Source organism: Camelus dromedarius, chromosome 10 (genome assembly GCF_036321535.1).
Source record: "Camelus dromedarius isolate mCamDro1 chromosome 10, mCamDro1.pat, whole genome shotgun sequence".
NCBI classification, from domain to species: Eukaryota; Metazoa; Chordata; class Mammalia; order Artiodactyla; family Camelidae; genus Camelus; species Camelus dromedarius.
Window position 1 is genome coordinate 58943455 of NC_087445.1, and position 19703 is coordinate 58963157.

At 37.8% G+C, this 19703-nt stretch overlaps 1 protein-coding gene across 3 annotated transcripts in view; it reads right to left on the minus strand.

Moving 5' to 3' along the window:
• ECPAS (Ecm29 proteasome adaptor and scaffold) overlaps nt 1-19703 on the minus strand; it is a 90076-nt gene that overhangs the window by 46460 nt on the left and 23913 nt on the right. For all 3 annotated transcript variants that reach the window (XM_064490392.1, XM_064490390.1, XM_064490391.1), the window contains 6 exons: nt 12786-12902; nt 11126-11244; nt 9859-10008; nt 7082-7250; nt 4353-4492; nt 1574-1655 (listed from right to left, as the gene is read on the minus strand). In XM_064490392.1, the coding sequence (XP_064346462.1) occupies nt 1574-1655; nt 4353-4492; nt 7082-7250; nt 9859-10008; nt 11126-11244; nt 12786-12902 (777 nt within the window). The remainder of the gene's footprint in view (nt 1-1573; nt 1656-4352; nt 4493-7081; nt 7251-9858; nt 10009-11125; nt 11245-12785; nt 12903-19703) is intronic.

Sequence of the window (19703 nt, forward strand, 5' to 3'; positions counted from 1 at the left end):
CTCCTACCCTTGTGTGCTTCTGTAACACTGCAGGTCATTTGGAAAATATTGGCTCACTGAGTTAAGCAAATATTTCATTATAAAATAAAACAGCCACACACACAGAAATATCACATTAATCTCATGACCAATCTCATTAGAAAAATCTGTAAGTACTGACAAGCTGTCAAGTTCATTGTGATGAACACAAATTTCCCAAAATTCTAATGTTTGTTGAAAAGCTCAGTCTTCATCGCTGCCAATAGAGCATGCTAATTGTTTCACTTGACACCTCATTTTTTCATTTTAGAGAAAATACACACCAAATATTCGTATCAATAACCAGAGCTTGCGTCTCTACTCTTAAGGTAAAATACGTTTTTACTGCTGCATCAAGGATACTCAAGCTGAATTCTATTGTCTCTCTCTTTTTTTCTAACCATGAGCTCTGACAGTGAAGAAGAGAATGATTGTTAGCGTTATTCAGTGGCACTGCTTTGATCTGTGCTAGGACTCCAGCAGCTGACACCCACCGTTGCTCCTGCACCATCAATACAAATAGCAACACGGTGGGAAAAAAAAAAAAAAAAGGAAAAAATTCCTTTCCTTTGTGGACCTCTAAAAGTTCCTCTGTAATCCGACAAGCGTAATGGACCACACTCTAAGAACTACTGATCTAATCCGACCCCTTCATTTCCTACATGAACAACATGAGGCCCAGAGAAGTCTGTGATTGACCAAATCTCTCCTCTCCAGTACACTTATGTGCATCTATTCAGGACTAGAATCCAGGGTAGGGGCATCCCAATTCCCAATTAATTGTTCTTTCTGCCATATCACACTCAAATTAATCGAACTGAAGCTAATACGATTTTTTTAAACAACTATTTATGGTTTGGGAAGCAAGGAAGCAAGCAATTCTTGCACGTTTGAATTTAGACTTGGAATCACTTTTAACCCAGTACACTAAACAGACTTACACTATTTAGCAAACATCTTACTTCGAGACTTCAGAAGAACCTACCTACTCTCTAAATTCTACACTAAGGTCAACAAACTGTTGCCCACGGGCCAAATCTGGCCCACCCTGTGTCTTGGTAAGACCTGTGAGGTAAGATTAGTTTTTTCAAATGATTATTAAATGATTTTTTTTAATCAAAATAACATTTTGTAAAATTGTATCTTGTGAGAATTATATGAAATTCAAATTTCAGTATCAATAGTCTTACTGGCACACAGCCATGCTCATCCAGGTACGTTCTGCCCGTGGCTGCTCTCATGTTAAGGCAGAGTTGAGAAGTTGCAGCCTCAGAACAATAATAGCCAGTAAAGCCTAAAACATTCACAGAAGTTTACTGATGCCTAACCTAGACCATCCTTATTTAACAAGCATCTGATTGAAAACACCAGATCAGATAAACTAAGTTGCCAGGAGACTTTAATCCACCTAGTCTAGTATGGCTTAAAACTCGTATTTCCTATATCACAGGTTCAGCCTAAATCAAAATAACCAGGAGGAAATGTTCAAATACACAGAGCTCATGTCAGCAAAATAGTTTTTGTGATGATGTGAGAATAAACCAAAACCACCTACCTCTTTTGTCTTCAGTGGTATGTCTCCAAGATACACCTTGTACATCTTATTAATGATGGCAGGATTATTCCAGTCAATCAAGCTACAGAAGGTTTCAACACAGCTTGTTAAAATTATTTTTCTCCACTTCAATCATTTCAAAATATCATAGCCCCAATATGTGTTATGAAAGGAAAACACATAAATACACAAACGAAATGTGCAACTGACATTACAGAAGAGAAGGAAAGGGATTAACTTCTATCAAAGTTAGTTTTTAAACAGAAAAAAAAAAGTCACTTATCCCACCCTGATTCAATGTAAAATACATCCCTGCATCCGATGACCCAATCTGGTTCCGCACAAGAAAACCAGATAGCATTCCACTCTCAGGGCTGATGCCACGGAGCAGTTCCAACAGAGCAGAGACACACTGTACTTGTTCAGAGTCCCATGATTCTTCTCTTTAACCACTTGGAAATTCAAAAGTGATGAGGAAAGTGACAAAAAACATTGTCTACATCAAAGCCACAACCCTAGGAAGCTTGCAGCCCACCGCGTTTCCCTAATGCTGTGTCACTGTGATTCCCAGCATCCTCTCTTATCTACCAGCACACACGTGCAGTTAGTTAGAGCACCTAACTGGACAGAGCAGTCACGCTGCCATTAGTCACTAAGACTTGTTCCTGACTGGGCCCCACAATAAGGTGACTTAGACTAGACAGTGTTTAGTGACTGGAACCCACCCTCTGTAGGTTATTTTATGAACCTAATAATAATGCAATCCTGCATTTCATTTGATTAGTGAGATTTAACCACACTATCTTCTTTCTCGTGAAAATTCAGAAATGAGTAATATAGAAAATAAAATTCTTCGTAATCTGCACCATATCCCTCTCTATTCCTTTTCAGTGACCACTAACTCTGGTGGATCTTTTTCTAACCTTCTTTCCCGTGTGTGTAGAATATGTGGATGGGTACGGCAGGTAGACAGACAAAGAAACAGTTCAGTACATACATGCGCCGCTTGAAGAGGTATTTGGGGATTTTCCTTTAACAAAATGAGATGTCTACATATTGTTCTCAATTCACTTTTTCCCTCTTAACAATGTCATATTATTTTTATGGAAAAATGCATACATTTGTCTTAACAGACAAATCAAAACTAATTCAAATATTAAGCACCACATTTATATTTCTAACAATCCAAACCATTTATATGGCATAAACAATCGGGCCAGTTCAAACACAATGAGAAGATTTAAAGGAAGATTTTTTGATACTTCAAAACCAAATAAATTCCTTGAAGGAGATACAAGGAAGATGGAGTTATAAGCAGCATGAAGGAATGTTAGACCTGGGGGAGGATGTTAAGTACACTCTAGTTACTTTCTCATCTCACGGATTCCAAGGCCTGGAGAGGCTGAGTCTTCCAAATTCAGTTAGCAAGAGGCATGACCAGAATTAACTCCACGACAAACAGGCCTGTCCTGAACACCCATCCCATGCCCTCTGGTAGGCTGTTTTCAACCACCACACAGACACAGTGCGCTTGTAGTTCAGCAAGCAAACTAAGATACAGTAAAGTTAATTTCCTTCTTCTGTTACACCTACTTGTACTGGTTTCTTTGGAGAAGGAAAACTGCAATACATAATTTATTATAAAGCTTTATTATCTTAACATTCCACTGTCTTTTAGCCTGTTATTTATTACATTAAGCATTAAAGTAAATTCAAAAAAGAACTATTCTATAATTTGATTTTTTTTCAACCAAGTATCTTCAATTTTTTATGTATTCTTCAGTCCTTGAATATGCCATTTCTTTAAATCAACATGTATCTCATTTTGTATTCCTTATTCATTTGCCATTACTTGGGGGCAATTTACATGTTGCTTTATTATAATTATTTGGGCAGATATATTTCATATATTAATTTACTTAACTATTTCCTATTGTGGAAATCTGAATTTGTTTCCTTTTTGTTTTTTTTTAAACAACTATAGGAAACAATACAATGAACAAATATGTAAAATTTTTCTAAATAAAACCTTGTTCTTCTTTTGAATGATTCTCTCCGGATACATTCCCAGAAGATTTAGATAAAATACTGTAAATATTTTTATGATTCATTACCTACAACAACATGCTTTCAACAATTATTTCAATTTATTGTGCCAATCAAAAGAGTGTAAGAACAGTGGTTTCAACAGAAACTTAAATGGAATTATCAACTGTCACACAATTTTTTTACCAATGGGTGCAAATTGATATACCATTGTTTTATTTTACATTGACCAGATTTTTTATATAAAATATTTTCTATGAGCTTATTTACTACTTGTATTTCCTCCCATGTAAAGACCTATTCAGCATCTCTTTTCATGGGACCTACATTTCATATTAACCATAATATCTACATACTCATTATTAAAAGCCAACTCAAATGGTTTGAGATAGAGGAAAAATCAAAAACAAGTAATTTCTGGGTTTTGACATTTTTCTTAACATCAGTTCTTTAAATTCATTTACCTAGCCAAAGGTCTCAATTCTTACAGTAATATTCCTAACCCATTCTGACTTTAAACTGCTGCTCCAAACAGCTTTCATTCCTTTGTCTCACACAGAATTCTGCTTTTTAGCAAACTGTCTTTATTACAAATTAGGTCTATTTCACAGCCTCATAAACTGAATGTCTCATTACACAAAACCCTACAAGCACGAATATGTGCTGAACAAGCTGTTTTTTAAGAAATTTAGCCTCTTTTCAACGTGGACAGTGTGAAAGGGAAATAGTTTACCTTTGCTTGCTTTTCAGCTCTAGGTCTGCTGCGGTGGCGACACTGTGGCGCGTGTCACTAGAAGCAATCACCAGGTGGAGAACAGCTTCCAACTCAGGCACCTGTTCAGCTTCTATGAATTTCACGATCCCCAATTTGCACTGTGGATAAATGAAGGGAGGGAAAAACACTGAGCAGGGAAACGAAGACCACCAACCTGAAGTGTCTGTTTACCGGATTGGTGAGCACGGTCATAAACCAGGGGTTAACAGGACAGCAGCCGCCACTCCCACTCAGGCACACAATGTGCCAGGACTCTACTAAACCATGTATAGTCACGATTTCATTTAACCCTCACAATCTATGAGATAAGGATTATTATACCCATTTTTAAGGAAATGGGGGCAAGGCTTATGAAATTTAAGACACAGTTAATAAACGACGACAGCAGGATCCAAACCCAAGTCTCTCAGCCTCCGAGGCCAGGGCGACACGCAGCCTTCCTAGGATGACGAAGTCCCAAGCTGGAGCCTCCAGGTACGAGTGTGGCACATTAGGAGGCTAGTGCTCCATGGATTGTTCTGACAGCTCAAAAAGAACTAACCTCACGTTCCATGGAGCTCCACTCTAGTGTTAACATGCTAGTTCTGTCCTCAATACTGAGAACAGTATGATTTCAAACATACAATGCAAGTGAAATTATAATCAAACAGTATTCAATCTAATGGGCTAAAATGGAACACAGGCTGAAGAGAGAGTCTGCTTAGAACTTCATGCAATGTGAAGGAGCTATGAATTTCATCACAAATAACTCTTTCAGAATAAACATTACCTGAAAAATAAAACTTCACCTTTAAACATCAGTTACCTAATAGTTCTCACATATATAAATTAGGATTAATAAAGTTCACAATTACTAAATGATAAAGGATGCAATTTAAAAAGGTAGATAAACAGATCATGAAAATGCCTACCTGTCTTCCCCTTGTTCAACATAACTGACTTGCACCAAGAGCTACAACAGAGAAGACTCACTTACTGCAGCCACAAAAAGTAGTTATGGAAGTCAACTACACAAAGATACAAACAAAAAAATGTGCAAACGAAACTGAAAGCAATACTAATGTCCATTAATAGGAGACTAGTTTAAAAAATACAATGTTGTTTACACATAGTTAAATTTTATACAGACACTAAAAGGATGACATTATTTAAAAACCTGGTATACTGTTAACCGAAAAAAATGAACTTCAAACAATGTATCACATGGTATGTGAAAGTGCACAGTGTAAAACTGCACTTGGGTGCACACACGTACACACAGAGCAGGCTGCAGATAAGCGACGAACTAGGATGGCAGGGTTCCAGGTGATTTTTAATTTCTCACTTTAATGTTCTGCACTACTTAAGTATTTACATTATCATTAACTTTGTCACTAAAAACAAAAAAGCTGTTTAATCTTGAAGGAAAAATGTAAAACAAAAGATTTAAGAATTAAAGGAAATCAGCTTTCATCCTGGAAACTAAACTGTTCAACACTAGATCACAAAACTGACAAAAGGCATACAGAGGCCCTTAAAAACTAGCAAATAATGACCCACTAAGATTACAATTTAATGATAACAATTATTCTCCAGCACTTACAGTTTTAGCCCTCAGAGAGACCTAGATTTAAAGCCTAGTTCTAGGAGTGAGATTGTGGTGAATCTCAAAACCTCAGTTCCTTTTACAAAATGCAACTAACAACTTCTATACCTGATTGGGTTGCTGTGAGGATTAAATGGCATAAAGCACTCAAAGTATTCAGTCCAGTGCCTGTCACACAGATCACACAGCTTCTGTGACTATTTACCTTTCTTTCTTACTTACATCACGGTTTAAGAAGGAAAAAGATCTACAAAACATCAAGAAGTTAATCTAAACAAATCGAACCCTCGCTGAACGAATCATCTATAAATCTGTGAGTGGCAAGAATGCCCACTTGCCTTTTTCCCTCTCCTGGGAACACTGTTTTGATCAGTGGTCACTTACATTGTCAAAAAGAAAAATGATCAAACCATCTAGACTCTTGGAGAGATACAGGAAGGATCGGAAGACTAATCCGTGTTGACTGAATTCCAAAATAATTACACACTGATCTCATCTGTTCCTCCCTGAGGTGCCTGGTGACAGACACAGTGAGGCACCTTCTCTGCAGAGCACCAGCCTTTTTTAAAAGCTGCTCAGAAAACATCTGTGTCCTGTTTAAATCCAGAGTAAAGTTCTTAATGCCAATCTTCCAATGCCTGGGAAGAAACACAAAAGGGCGTCACGCCTTTCCCCTGTAGGGTCACTGGTGAGTGCAGGAATTCCTCACTTTACACAAAATGTACAGCCCTAAGAAGCTGCACAATGTAAGACAAATTGTATTTTAACTGCCTGCACCAAGGTAGCTAGATAATCATTAAACCTATAATTAATTAAAAACTAAAATGAAAGAAGTGAAATATATTCAACTTGCAAGCGGGCCGTATTTTAGAGTTGAAATATGCAAGCAACACGAGAAAAGCTGCAGAGCTCTTTCCACTCCTCCCGTTCCCTGGGGCTCTAACAGAAAACTGACACAACGACGAGAACACACTACACCAACCACTCCTTTCCAACCGATTTCATCAGAGCCTGAGCACCCTGGAACCCTGTCACACACGCCCCCGGACCTCACAGGGGCAGAGGACCAGGTCAAGTTCCGTATGAACAGCAGGGCGATTACCTGTTCCAGCTGTTCAGGTGTCCACGGGTTATCACCGATGACTCGTTTAGCTGCGTAAAAGCTCATTCCTGGGGGAGGCTGCGGTATTCCAGAACCTCCCCCACTATTTGAAGAGGAACCCTGTGCTGAAGATGAATTTTGGCGACTCTGGGATTCATTTAACACGTATCTGGAAAAGAAATAGAAATTTAACCCCTCTCCAAAAACACATACTTACACATGCATATAGCATGCATTCAACTATATACTTTCCTCCCACAGATTTTTTTTTCTAGAAGAATAAACATTGGAAATTAGAATTTCATCACAGATAAAAAATTTAAAGCTATCTACAAAAGCTATCTACATCTTCAGCACATTAACCATCAGAGTACATCTGCTCAACCTGGTTACAAATACACTGTAATAGTTGCCAACAATGAATAGAAATACTTTGTTCACTCTCAGTCTATGAATAATTGTTCTAAAAGCTGCTATGGACCTGCTACATTTTGAATTTTTAGTTGACAAATACAGAGAAAGGTTTGTTGACTGTAATGGAAGTTTAAAAAAATTGTTCTATATCCAAAGCAGAGAACATTTTTATAATCATTCCCAGTTTCTGTTAAGGTGTAATTCACCTTCAATTCTCCTTGAACTCCTTCTATCCCTGCATTAGAAAACCCACTGAAACCTCCAAACCACTTACCACACAAGCACATTATGTCCCCAAAATGAAAAAAATTCTAAAGTACCCAAGAGGAAAAATCATAGTAAGAATCAGCTTTTCCCATTATATGTTCAAAGCACACAACTTTGCAGCTAACATTAATTTACCATCCTATTTCATTTTTAGCTTCCATAGATTAAAAATAAGATTTCTGGCAAATTCATTTTGAACCAATTAAGTAGTAATCCTCATCTACAAAATGAAAATTTTGATATAAATATTAACTCAAGTTAATATTTATAATTCTAAAATTCTATGCTGACAAATTGTCAGACTGGATATTAAAATAAAATACCCATTATAATAAAAGTTAAAGAAAACACTTGGAGCCAAATGGTGCAGGAAATTATTCCACATTACTATAGGTACATATCCATTCAACTCCTAAATTCATCTATTTAAAAAAAAAAACCTGTTAAAGAATCACTTTAATTTTTTTATATAAACAAGGCAAATTCTGACTGGTAAGAAAAATGTGAGGAATCACTGGCTTGGGTACACTCTGTGCCCAAGTTAAATTTGGATTTCAAAGTTAAATTACCAAAGCCATCATCACCTGCCAGTTCTGGCTGCCTCCTGATTTAACAATTATGAAAGGAGGTTTTCATTTATTTCTAAGTTATAGCAAGCCTGGTAGCAGAAAATCAATCAATCAATAATTACTGAGGAGCTAACACCGTGCAAAACACCATCCTAATGAGCACAGGAGAGGGGAACACCAGGAGGTGTAAGACTGAGTCTCTGCCACACGGAGCAAGCTGAGAGTAACAGCCCAACACATGGAAAAGCACATGTGTGACCAGACGGCAAAGAAACTGCAGGGAAATAAATGATGTGACAGAGGCAGTGGAAGCAGGGAACAGGCAGCAGTGGTGGAAGGTCCAGAACATAAAGCCACCAGGTTAGAGGGGTGGGAGGAGAGCCAACTGGAGAGGGAAGAAATCACACAGCGTGCACTCTCCTGTGGCTGGACTGAGGGACAGACGATACGGGGCCCCACATGCCAGGCTTAGAGTGTATATTACCTCTCTGACCAGGGAAGAAACATGATGGAAGCAGTGTTTTAGAGAAGCACCTCTGGCAGCAGGACAACCTAGAAAACGAGTAGGCTGGAAGCAAATCTCAACATGGGCACCAGAGCAAGACTCAACGGCTCTTGACTTCAAAGAGCTCCCAGTCTAGGGAAGAGGGACAGGACAACAACGCAATAAAAACACTAAGTGGCAACAGAGACGGGACTTCAGCGTTATGAGGATGAGGGAAGAGTGTCCTGTCCCTAGGGCAAGGAATTCACGTCAGAGACAACACAGCTGACTTGAAGCTAGTTTGTGATTGCTTTTCAAAGTGGTTTTTCTGGCTGTGTTTCTCGTTGTTTTCTTTCTTTCAGCATTTCTTTCTCTCCTTCTCCCTTCTTTTTTTGACAGGGAAGCATACTAAGCAGAGAGAACTGTATTCCCTTAGACAAGGAGATACAGAGTACACGAAATGCATGAGTGCATGTAATGCCTGAAAAATAACAGCTCAAGGATTTTAAGGCGTGACTCAGTAAGTTCTACATTTTAAAAACCAGGAAACTCTGTGGCAGTGTAAACAGTTTTGAAGAGCAGCTGGTGAGAAAGTCGTGACAAGAGCTGAAAAGAGCCAAAACTAGATGGCAGCGGTGGGAATGGTTTCCTGACACTTCATGGAGGAGGCAGGAGGTATCATGGAACTGACATGGCAGCAATAAGGAAGAGCAAAGAGGGAGGCAATTTATAGCTGTATGCGTGCACGGCTAAGATAACCACCACAGCGCTGATGGTAATTGAAGAAGGGGAACGATTTTTAGGGGGCAAGACTGATTTCAGCTTGGACAGATCAAGTCTGAAATCACAACAGCAGCCCCACACCTCTAAGGTCAAAACCAGTCGGGCTGGAGTCTAGAAGAGGTCAGGGCCGTGGCCAAACAAACCAGAGACACATTCACTTTCTAGTGAAAGGCGAATCACTGAAAACAGTACTTGACTCCGCACAGTAAAAGCAGTCAAGAACAAGGTTGCTTTGTTTCGATTTTTTTTTTTTAACTTACCCATAAGGCATCAGAAGGACATCTAGCATGAAGTCCAAAAGTAGCTGCACTGTCTTTGGTTTCTCAGCAAGATTAAACGGAGAAGCTGATTTCGATGATTCAACAGGGTATTTCATGTGAAAAAGGGTTGGTATTAAAAGATGCATTAAGCTGAAAAGATAATTACATTTATTGCAACTATTTAAAAAATAAGGTTTTTATACATGCAAAGAACAGACAAAACAAAACAAAAAAAATCACATAACAAAAAGTGGCAACTGTAGCAAGGGCCATTCATTGTCAACACCACTAATTTACGAAGTCCTAACCTAGGAACTGGCCTAGATTTCTTTCTTACTGAGAGCTCAGTATGTTGAGTGATAAGTGACATTTAGCCAAAAACAGCTGAAAATATGGGCTCGGTGTTAATATCTATTACCACAAGAGATTTAATATTAAACCTTAGCCAAAGTTCAACATGTCCTTTCAATAAACTTTTTCCTTTCCACATTTAATTAAAATAAAGTCATTCTAAATCAAAAGAAATTAAACATCAATCATGTCAATATTTGGAATATAACATTAAGTTTCCACTGTGTGAATTTAAGCAACACAGCTTCAGTAATGCCTGCTTTCACTAAACCTTCTGCTATGAAAACACATGAAAACAATTTCACATAGTGTTTATAATGTCTGTTAATTTTACCTGTAAATATCAGTATTATAGTCTTTTAGAAATGTACATGTTCTAAAAAGTGAAGTAAAAACATGACTTAACTCCATCTTTCTTCCACGATTTCTGCACTCTTCACTCTCACCACCACAAGGCTATGATACAGAACTTTTGGGGTAAGCCTAGAGGCTAAAGATGATAGTCTAAAACTTTTTGCTTCTCTGATTCCCATATGAACACAAAGGAGCAATCAGTTCTTTAAGAAAACTGCTCTGAAACTTTATAACCTCCAAGACAGGAATGTTTGAGGAAAAGCATTTTATAACTGTTTGCAGTTGCAGAACATCAGTTGCTTCAAAATAACTGACCAAAATAAAAATGCATTTAGATTGAGAAAAAAATCTAAGTTCTGCACATTTTCCTACATGCTCACAACAAGAAATTTTATAACAGCATAAACAAAACAGTAATGTTGAGGTTAACACAGAACCATCAGCTCGAAGAGCTCAACGCAAGCCTTAGCATCTGCCCCAGTGAAACCAGCGTGTAGACCTGTTTTGAGTGGCAGCTGCTGACTCGCGCAGGTGGGAAATAAGGTGACTGAGGAACGCATACCTGTCCTGCTGCGGCTGCGGCTTCCCTTCCATGGCAGTGAGAAGCGTGGGAGCCAGCTCACACTGTTTTTCCACAGGTAGGCGAGGATAGCCCATCTTAACATAAATTATAGTAAAATTCTAATGCAACGAGAGAAAAGCAAGTTAGCACGAAGGAAATACTCTAGGATTTCAACAAAATCGTTTGATTGATAACTTAGGCAGTTACGTTATAACAAAGAAACTGCACCCTCCTTCCACGTGTTTATCACCTGTTGGTTACAGCCTGACCAACTATTCTACCACAGGAAGAATAATTCCGCTTACTCAGCCCTGCTTACTCAGAACACATGCTTTTAGACGGGCTTCGTATGAGGGAGGATGACCTAGTCTAAAGCACTTACATGTTATCAAATCATCACACTGTACACTTCAAATATAGACGAGTCTGTTCGTCAATTATGCCTCGATAAAGCTGCAGGAAAAAATTAAGTACTCATATGTGCAATTACTTTTCACTGAAAAGGAAAAAGTACTCATCTGATCTGCCTAAACCTACAATTCTGCCCGTCAGCATCAGATCTCCCAGTCTGACGCATTAACCCTTTCAAGCTAAGACGAGGTCGCATCTTAAATCCTAGGCTGCCGTTTCCCAAGCGGTCAATGAGTAAAGTACGCTCAGCGGATGGCAGCACTCTGGGTCCTCACTCCAAGAACTGAACAACGGACGGTGAGGCGAGGGAAGCTGAGCGTCGTCGGCGCATCACGGAAACCCACGTGAATGCCTCGTTTTAAGCAAACCCACAAATGCAAGTCTGGATTTATGCATAAGATAAAGATTTGCTTTTCTGAAGAATTCTTCACTTTAGAACAGACTTCATAAAATTATTGTCTTAAAGACATTCTATTTGGCAATTTTATTGGTACACACTGTTTCTGTTCGCTAAGCGGAAGGAACATGTGTAACAGAGCTACTGTATGTCCAGAGCAGGCACAGACAAGACGTCTGGACCAGTAGGTGGCTCCAAAGGTTTGGAACCCAGACGTTAGACAAGATGCAACAGATTCTGCCCCGATGCTAGAAACCATGAGGGTCAGGAAGAGAACATCTCTGTCATCACACAGCGTCAACATTTTTTACATTTAATTTTCATGAAGAGAACATCTAATAGGAATATTTCTTACCAGCCACAGTTGACTCCACTTATTTAAAAAGAATACCATCCTCAATGTATACTGTGTATGTGTGTGTGTATATATATATATACACATCAGAAACATTGTTTTTTTCATTCAGCCTTCCTATCTCTTACCATTTTTTCTTCTTCTATCATCCTTCCTTCAGGCCTATGCTATGTAACCCTTCTCTTTCTATTCCGACTGACCGCTAAATCTTTTACTAAGAATCAAGCATTCTTTTATACATCAACATACCTGACAAGTCATTACACCAACATTCCTTTGCCCTGTGTGGACGGTCACACGTTATCTGTTCCTACCACTCCTTCCAGATTAACACTCAGTGGAAAAACAGTGTGTCCATGTGAAGAAAAACATCTCATGCTTCATTTAGAAACAGTCTAAGGTGAAATTCTAGGCTGGTCGATAGACTGATGACATCTAATAAACATCATGAAAGAAAACTTACTGTAAGTCAGAAAATACTCCAAGATAAAACTCACCGTGACAAAGGAAACTGCAGCAGGGTCCTGGTACTGAACCAACAGCGTCTCTACTGGGAGCTGTATTTTGGGGCGGCTTTTTATACGTTTATTCAGATGGACCAACAGTTCCATTACCTAAAATACAGGAAGATATTGTTGATCAGACCTTAAAAACAAATGCATTTCTCAGATATTACTTAATGAATAGTAGCTACTTTGTTCTCTTAAAGGATATAAATTTGACATCCAGATAGGGGATATACAATATCAGAGTCTGGTTCCAAAAAGCTATCCCCAAGAATCCATGCATCAGAATTTTGCTGGTGAATTTATTTTTATGATGTCCTTTAAAGTTGAGATCCCAGATGGGCCTATACTGAGGCACAGTCTCCCAGAAGAGCTGTGAACAAGTGACTGCAACACACCATGCTACTGACTGACGTGGGTCTCCCCAAAATTCGTATGTTAAAGCTCTGATCCCCAGTGTGATGGTTTGGGGAGGTAATTAGGTTTGGATGAGGTCATGGGGGTGGAGCACCTCATGATGACATAGGTGTCCTTAGTAGGGGATGAAGGATCAGAGTTCTTTCTCTCTCTGCCATCTGAGGATACAGAAAGAAGGCTGCCCTCTGAAAACCATGAAGTTCCCAGTGAAAAACCAGACCCTGCTGGCACCCTCACCTTGGACTTCCAGCCTCCAGAACTGTGAGAAATAAGTGTTTAAGTCATCCAGTCTATGGTATTCTGTTACAGCAGCCCAAACTAATGAAAACACACCATGAATACTACAGAAAGAGAAACACTCAAGGTACTGTGAGTTTTAAGAAGAAAAAGTATCTGCCAACATCAAGGATGACTTCAGGGAGAAAGTGACAGCAACCAAAGTCCTGAAGAGCAGACGAAGTTCCAAGCAGAAAATCAGCTGGAAGAAGGTTTAAGAGGTCTATAGTGAAACACAGAGTGCTGAGAGATAAAAGCAGGGCCCAGGTGATGATTGGATTTGGGTAAAAAGCTGAGGAACTTTTACTTTATTCTGAAGATCATCTGATTCTACTAAAGAGTTTTAAGTCAGTAATAAGTTTCCTCTCCTTTAAGTGGGAAAAGCCAACAGAAACAGATGGAGAAGTCCACAATTCCCACGGGTCAAAAGGAAGCTACAGAGGCTCATGTCAAATGGCCCCAATCTCACTATAAAAGTAGGACTATCTTGCTAAGAGAAGAACACTGAGAAATAAGATTTTTAGAAAGCCTCACCTAAGACTCAAGAATTTAAAGTGACTATTCCAAAGGGCCATGGTTCCACTATTCTCCACCACTTCTGAAATTTGCACTGTAGCTTCAAAGCAAGTGTTATGAAGAGCTGTAGGGATGTTCACAGCTGAAGTTCAAAGCTGTCTACAGCTATAATGAAATCAGTGTATCTTAAGAATAACAACAAATCTAACAATCAATGTTTGTTAAATGAATGATAATAATCATGAAATAACTGACATTCATCAAGCAGTTTCCACGCAGAACAGCACTCTGCATTCCTCATCTCATCTGATTCTCACAATATCTGGAGAAGTGGTACCGCCATTCCCATTTTACCTGGGAGGAAGCAGAGGCTCAGGAAGTGAAGTAACTTGTCCAAGGCCACCGAGCCAGCAAGCAGCAGAGGCAGATCTGACTCCAGGATCCATGTTTTTAACCTTATCAGACACTGATAGTTAAGCTCAATTCATCTAAAGTGTCTGTCACTGTGAGACATCCCTGGAACCCGACAGCTAACAGAGAGACCCAGAGACTCGCGTGACCACGCATACTTCATCCAGCCTCCTGCCCGTCCAGACCTGGGGTTCAGCAGGACAACAGGAAAGAATCAGGAGGAGCCAGGCTGAAGGAACCAAACCTCTTAAGTCGATCTATTCTAGGCTGATTCCCAGAACCCTGTGGAAAATCATTATTGATGGTAATAGACAATCATGCCCACAACTACATACTTTCTTTTTCATGACAATTTTGTAAAAACTTTAACTGCATTAACTACTCAATTTTCTTCTAGCAGTATTTTATCACCGTAAATATTGATTCATTGCCTGCATGTGGTTATCCACTGCCTGGAATCCTTTGTAAACCCATAAAAAACAAGGAATCTGCTAAATCTTCTCCCTGACTAAACTGATAAGAGCTAACCTCTATCAGTGAGCCTACAGAATCACCAGCCTCAGGTATAACAGATTCTGTCCCAATCAGTTCTCCTTATTGCTAATTCATTTATATTCATTTATTCATTAATAAACTTTTCAATTAAAGTATAACATATAGCTGAAGTGCACAAATGAGAGTGTACAGCTTAATAAATTCTCACAAAGTAAACCCACCCTTGTGACTCCAGAAGCACAAAGGCCCTGCACCCCTCTCCCCAACCCCTCTCCCTGACTTCTAACAGCATCTTTAAATTTATATAAATGCAACAAACAGGATGAACTCATTTTTCATTCTACATTATAGCTGAAATTCATCCATGTTGCTGCTTACAGCAGTAGTTTACTTTCAACTGCTCTTGTAGGAAAAAAACCAGGGTTTATCCATTCTCCTACATCATGATAAACATTAGATTATTTCCAGTTTGGGGCATCATGAATAACACTGCTATGAAAATTCTTAGCTCTGTCTTTTGGTGCACATGTATACATACTTCTACCGTATATAAACCCGGGGCTGGAAATGCTTGGTTGTGAAGTATGCATATAAGCCTTAAGATATTTCCAAACAGTTTTCCAAAGCGGTTACCCTAATGTACTCTCCTACCAGCAGTCTCTGAAAGCACCAGTTGCTCCACACCCTCGTCAACACCTGGTGTGGTCAGTCTCTCAGTTTTAGCTTTTCTAAGAAGTCTAAACATACAAGGTTCGCTGTGAAATAGAATTCTACATAACATATCTCATTTTCCTTAGAACAGGAAATGTACTGTATAATGACATCAGCAGAAATATAAAACTTATTTCTCTTTCATCCAGTTTATCCAGAAATTACCAGTTACCTTACAGGATATCCTGGTTAAGTTTAAGATTCACTATGAAATTGATAGGAACCCTAAAATAAAATAACTGAAAGTCAATATAAAATTAATTCCTAGTTTCACTGACTACAAAATTTCACATATTGAAATTACTCATACACAAGATTTTATTAAAAGATGTCTCCAAGTATGTCTCCAAGGAAGACATACAAATGATCAATAGGCACATGAAAAAATGCTCAATATCACAAATCATCAGAGAAATGCAAATCAAAACTACAATGAGGTATCACCTCACACCAGTCAGAATGGCCATCATTCAAAAATCCACAAATGACAAATGCTGGAGGGGATGTGGAGAAAGGGGAACCCTCCTTCACCGCTGGTGGGAATGCAGTTTGGTGCAGCCACTGTGGAAAACAGTATGGAGATTCCTCAAAAGACTAGGAATAGACTTACCATATGACCCAGGAATCCCGCTCCTGGGCTTATATCCAGAAGGAACCCTACTTCACGAAGACACCTGCACCCCAATGTTCACAGCAGCACTATTTACAATAGCCAAGACATGGAAACAGCCTAAATGTCCATCAACAGATGACTGGATAAAGAAGTGGTGGTATATTTATACAATGGAATACTACTCAGCCATAAAAACCAACAACATAACGCCATTTGCAGCAACATGAATGCTCCTGGAGAATGTCATTCTAAGTGAAGTAAGCCAGAAAGAGAAAAATACCATATGAGATCACTCATATGTGGAATCTAAAAAAAAAAAAAGCATAAATACAGAACAGAAACAGACTCACAGACATAGAATACAGACTTGTGGTTGCCAAGGGGGTAGGGGGTAGGAAGGGATAGACAGGATTTCAAAATTGTAGAATAGATAAACAAGATTATACTGTATAGCACAGGGAAATATACACAAGATCTTATGGTAGCTCACAGAGAAAAAAATGTGACAATGAATATATATATGTTCATGTATAACTGAAAAATTGTGCTCTACACTGGAATTTGACACAACATTGTAAAATGATTATAAATCAATAAAAAATGTTAAAAAAATAAAAAAAAAAGATACTCTGCCTTTATGACAGACTTATTTTATGTGGTAGAAAAAGAAAAAGGTCCAATAATGGTAAGTGTATTCTAGATTTGTGATCATTATCTATAACCTATATTTTATTAACTACATAATAACCAAAACTCCAATTGTTACATTGATTCTATTTGCAAGAGGTATTAGTATGAGCACATGAGTGCACAAATCACAAAAGTCTGACCAGATAGTTATACTTCAAATTAAAAAAAAAAAAAAAGTTTGACCAGATAGCTGTACTTCAGAACAAATAAAAGGGAAACATACATCAAGCCCCAAGTGAAAAACCATAATTGCCTTTTCCCTCATCCATTCACAACCACATGAAGACACCAGAATTAATAGTCTGGTGCTCATCCTCACATCTTTCCCTGTATTCACAAAAAGTTCTACAAACATATTTACATCTTTAGATTTTGTATTTATTTTTCACAAAAATGAGCTATGTATTATTCACATTAGCACAGAATTCACTTTTGTTTCCAGTTAAAAACATAGAAGCTTCTTAATACAAACATAACTTATTCTTTGTAATAGTTGCACAACATTCCACAGGATTCAAAAGGGTTTTTTTTTTAATCACCTGTACTACTTCATCACTCAAAGTAAACACATTTTTGTATATTTTCTTCAAGCTTTTTGTAAAAAGGTTAGGAAAATTCACCAATGGATCCAACTCAGCATTATTTGGAATATGAGAAGAAAATCTAAAGAAAATTTCTAGGGAACAAGCTCCACATGTCCTTTTTCAAATCTGTACACTTTCCCAAAAGTGACATGCCAAGCAGTGAAGTATAAAAATGAAACATTTTTTCCAAAATTCTATGGCTTGAAAAACAGATAAGAAGCTGGGCCTTCTTTGGAAAAGCTCTTTAACACATATATTTTTATTTACAAAAAATACCTTGGAGAACATAGTGGAGAGTGGGGAGGCAGAGACAGAACAAGGGTAACTAAGAAAACTGAAAAAAGAAAATTGCTTAGAATCCTAACAATAGTTAAGTGATACAAAATTTTAGACAGGATCCAACCAAAAACAGCTGCCAGATCGTTGGTGCTTCCTAGAGAAGTAAGAAATAGAAGGTTAGGGAAGAAAGAAGAAATCTGAACATGATAAAATAATTTACTTGCTAGTAACTGAGTAAAACGTTCTGTTTACTTAGATACAAAGTAATGACTGAAAATTTAAGAATGTGGATAAAACTGCTTGATTAATCATCATATTAAAACAGAACACAGGTTATCAAAGTCCTTAAGAGAAAATGTGTGGGAGGAGACGAGGAGGGAAAGTAAAAGAGGGAGATGAGAGAATGAGAACAGATCGAGTGATGAAACAGGTTAATAACTGTAACAACGGATGTAAATGCCCTCAATTCAAACCTCAAAAATATGTGACATCTCTCAATTACACAAACACACACACACACACAAATGTGACATCTCAATTATACTGATGAAGAGATACAGCCAAAGTAAATAAGGTAAAATTGTTGGCTGGGGCAAAGATTCATCAATCAAGTGTACACTGGTTACAAAAGTAATCTCAGATAAAGTGGGAGTTGGGGAAAAAATCTTAAATGGGATTTAAAAGATAAGAAAAATATGCAATATAATTACCAAGAAAGACAAGATCTTAAACTTCGATGCATACATCAAAACACATCAAGGTGCAACTATTAAAACTAAAAGGACAATCAGAAAAACTACAGCAGCAGCAGGAGGCTGTAAATTCAATATCAACTTTACAACAAGACTGGAAGACAGGCTCCTTGAGAAATAAAAGCACAGTGCTGAATGCCTTACCGCACACTGAGCTCCACGTCCCCCCAAAAAGGAAGTATTTTTTTTAATCTTATGAACAGTTTTTGTGAACATCAGAAATAATATACTTTAAAAGACCAGAACATTCGTTCACTATGGTTTGAAATCTGAATGCAGTAAAACCAGGCAAATTTTACACGATTTTAAAACCAAAAAACAATGTTCTTATAAACTAATTATTAGGTCAAAAATAAAATAACCTAATACTGCTCATCAGTATAACTCTGGGGTATAACCAAAATAGTGACCAAAGAGCAATCCCGTAAGCTGAGGTCATTTTTGGTTTTGTTTTGTTTTGCTTTTTAAATTAAAATAAAGAACAAAGCATGTAGTTTGGTGGCTGGCCAAGCTTACCTTTTGACCTTCTAGAGCTCTGGGTTCAAATCCTGCCTCCAACACTTGTTATCTGGCCTTAAACAAGTTACTTAATCATTCCAAGCCTCAGCTTCATTTGTAAAAGGGGAATAATATCTACACCTCACATAATCCTGTGAGGATTTAAGTGATTAGCACTTTTCTTGGCACATAATAACCTGTGCCATTACTCTACAAATGGAAACCTTATGCAAGAAAAACATACCAAAAAACATACCAAAAAAAGAAATAATTTGAATACAAATAGAAGAAAAATACATTTAAAAAAGAAAAATTAATCTAAAAGCTGTTTTTCCTTTTAAAATGACCCATAAAAAAATTAAACCTTTGGTAGTAATAATCAATAAAATTAGAAACACAAATGGAATTTCTCCACTTGAATGATAACAGAATATTAAGAATAACAGTATGATGGAAGTGAATAATATATAACTGAACATGTAAAGTAGATAGTTACACATGAATGATTTTCTACAAAGAGATAAAATATAAGGAAACATAAAAATCCTAAGTAAAAATAAACAAATAAACAAACCAAAAGCCTACTGAAACTACTAAGCTTAGAAGCCTGGACTAATGCAAAACCTTCCTTCTGTTTCTCTCCTATCTCCACTGCAAGTCCTTCTCC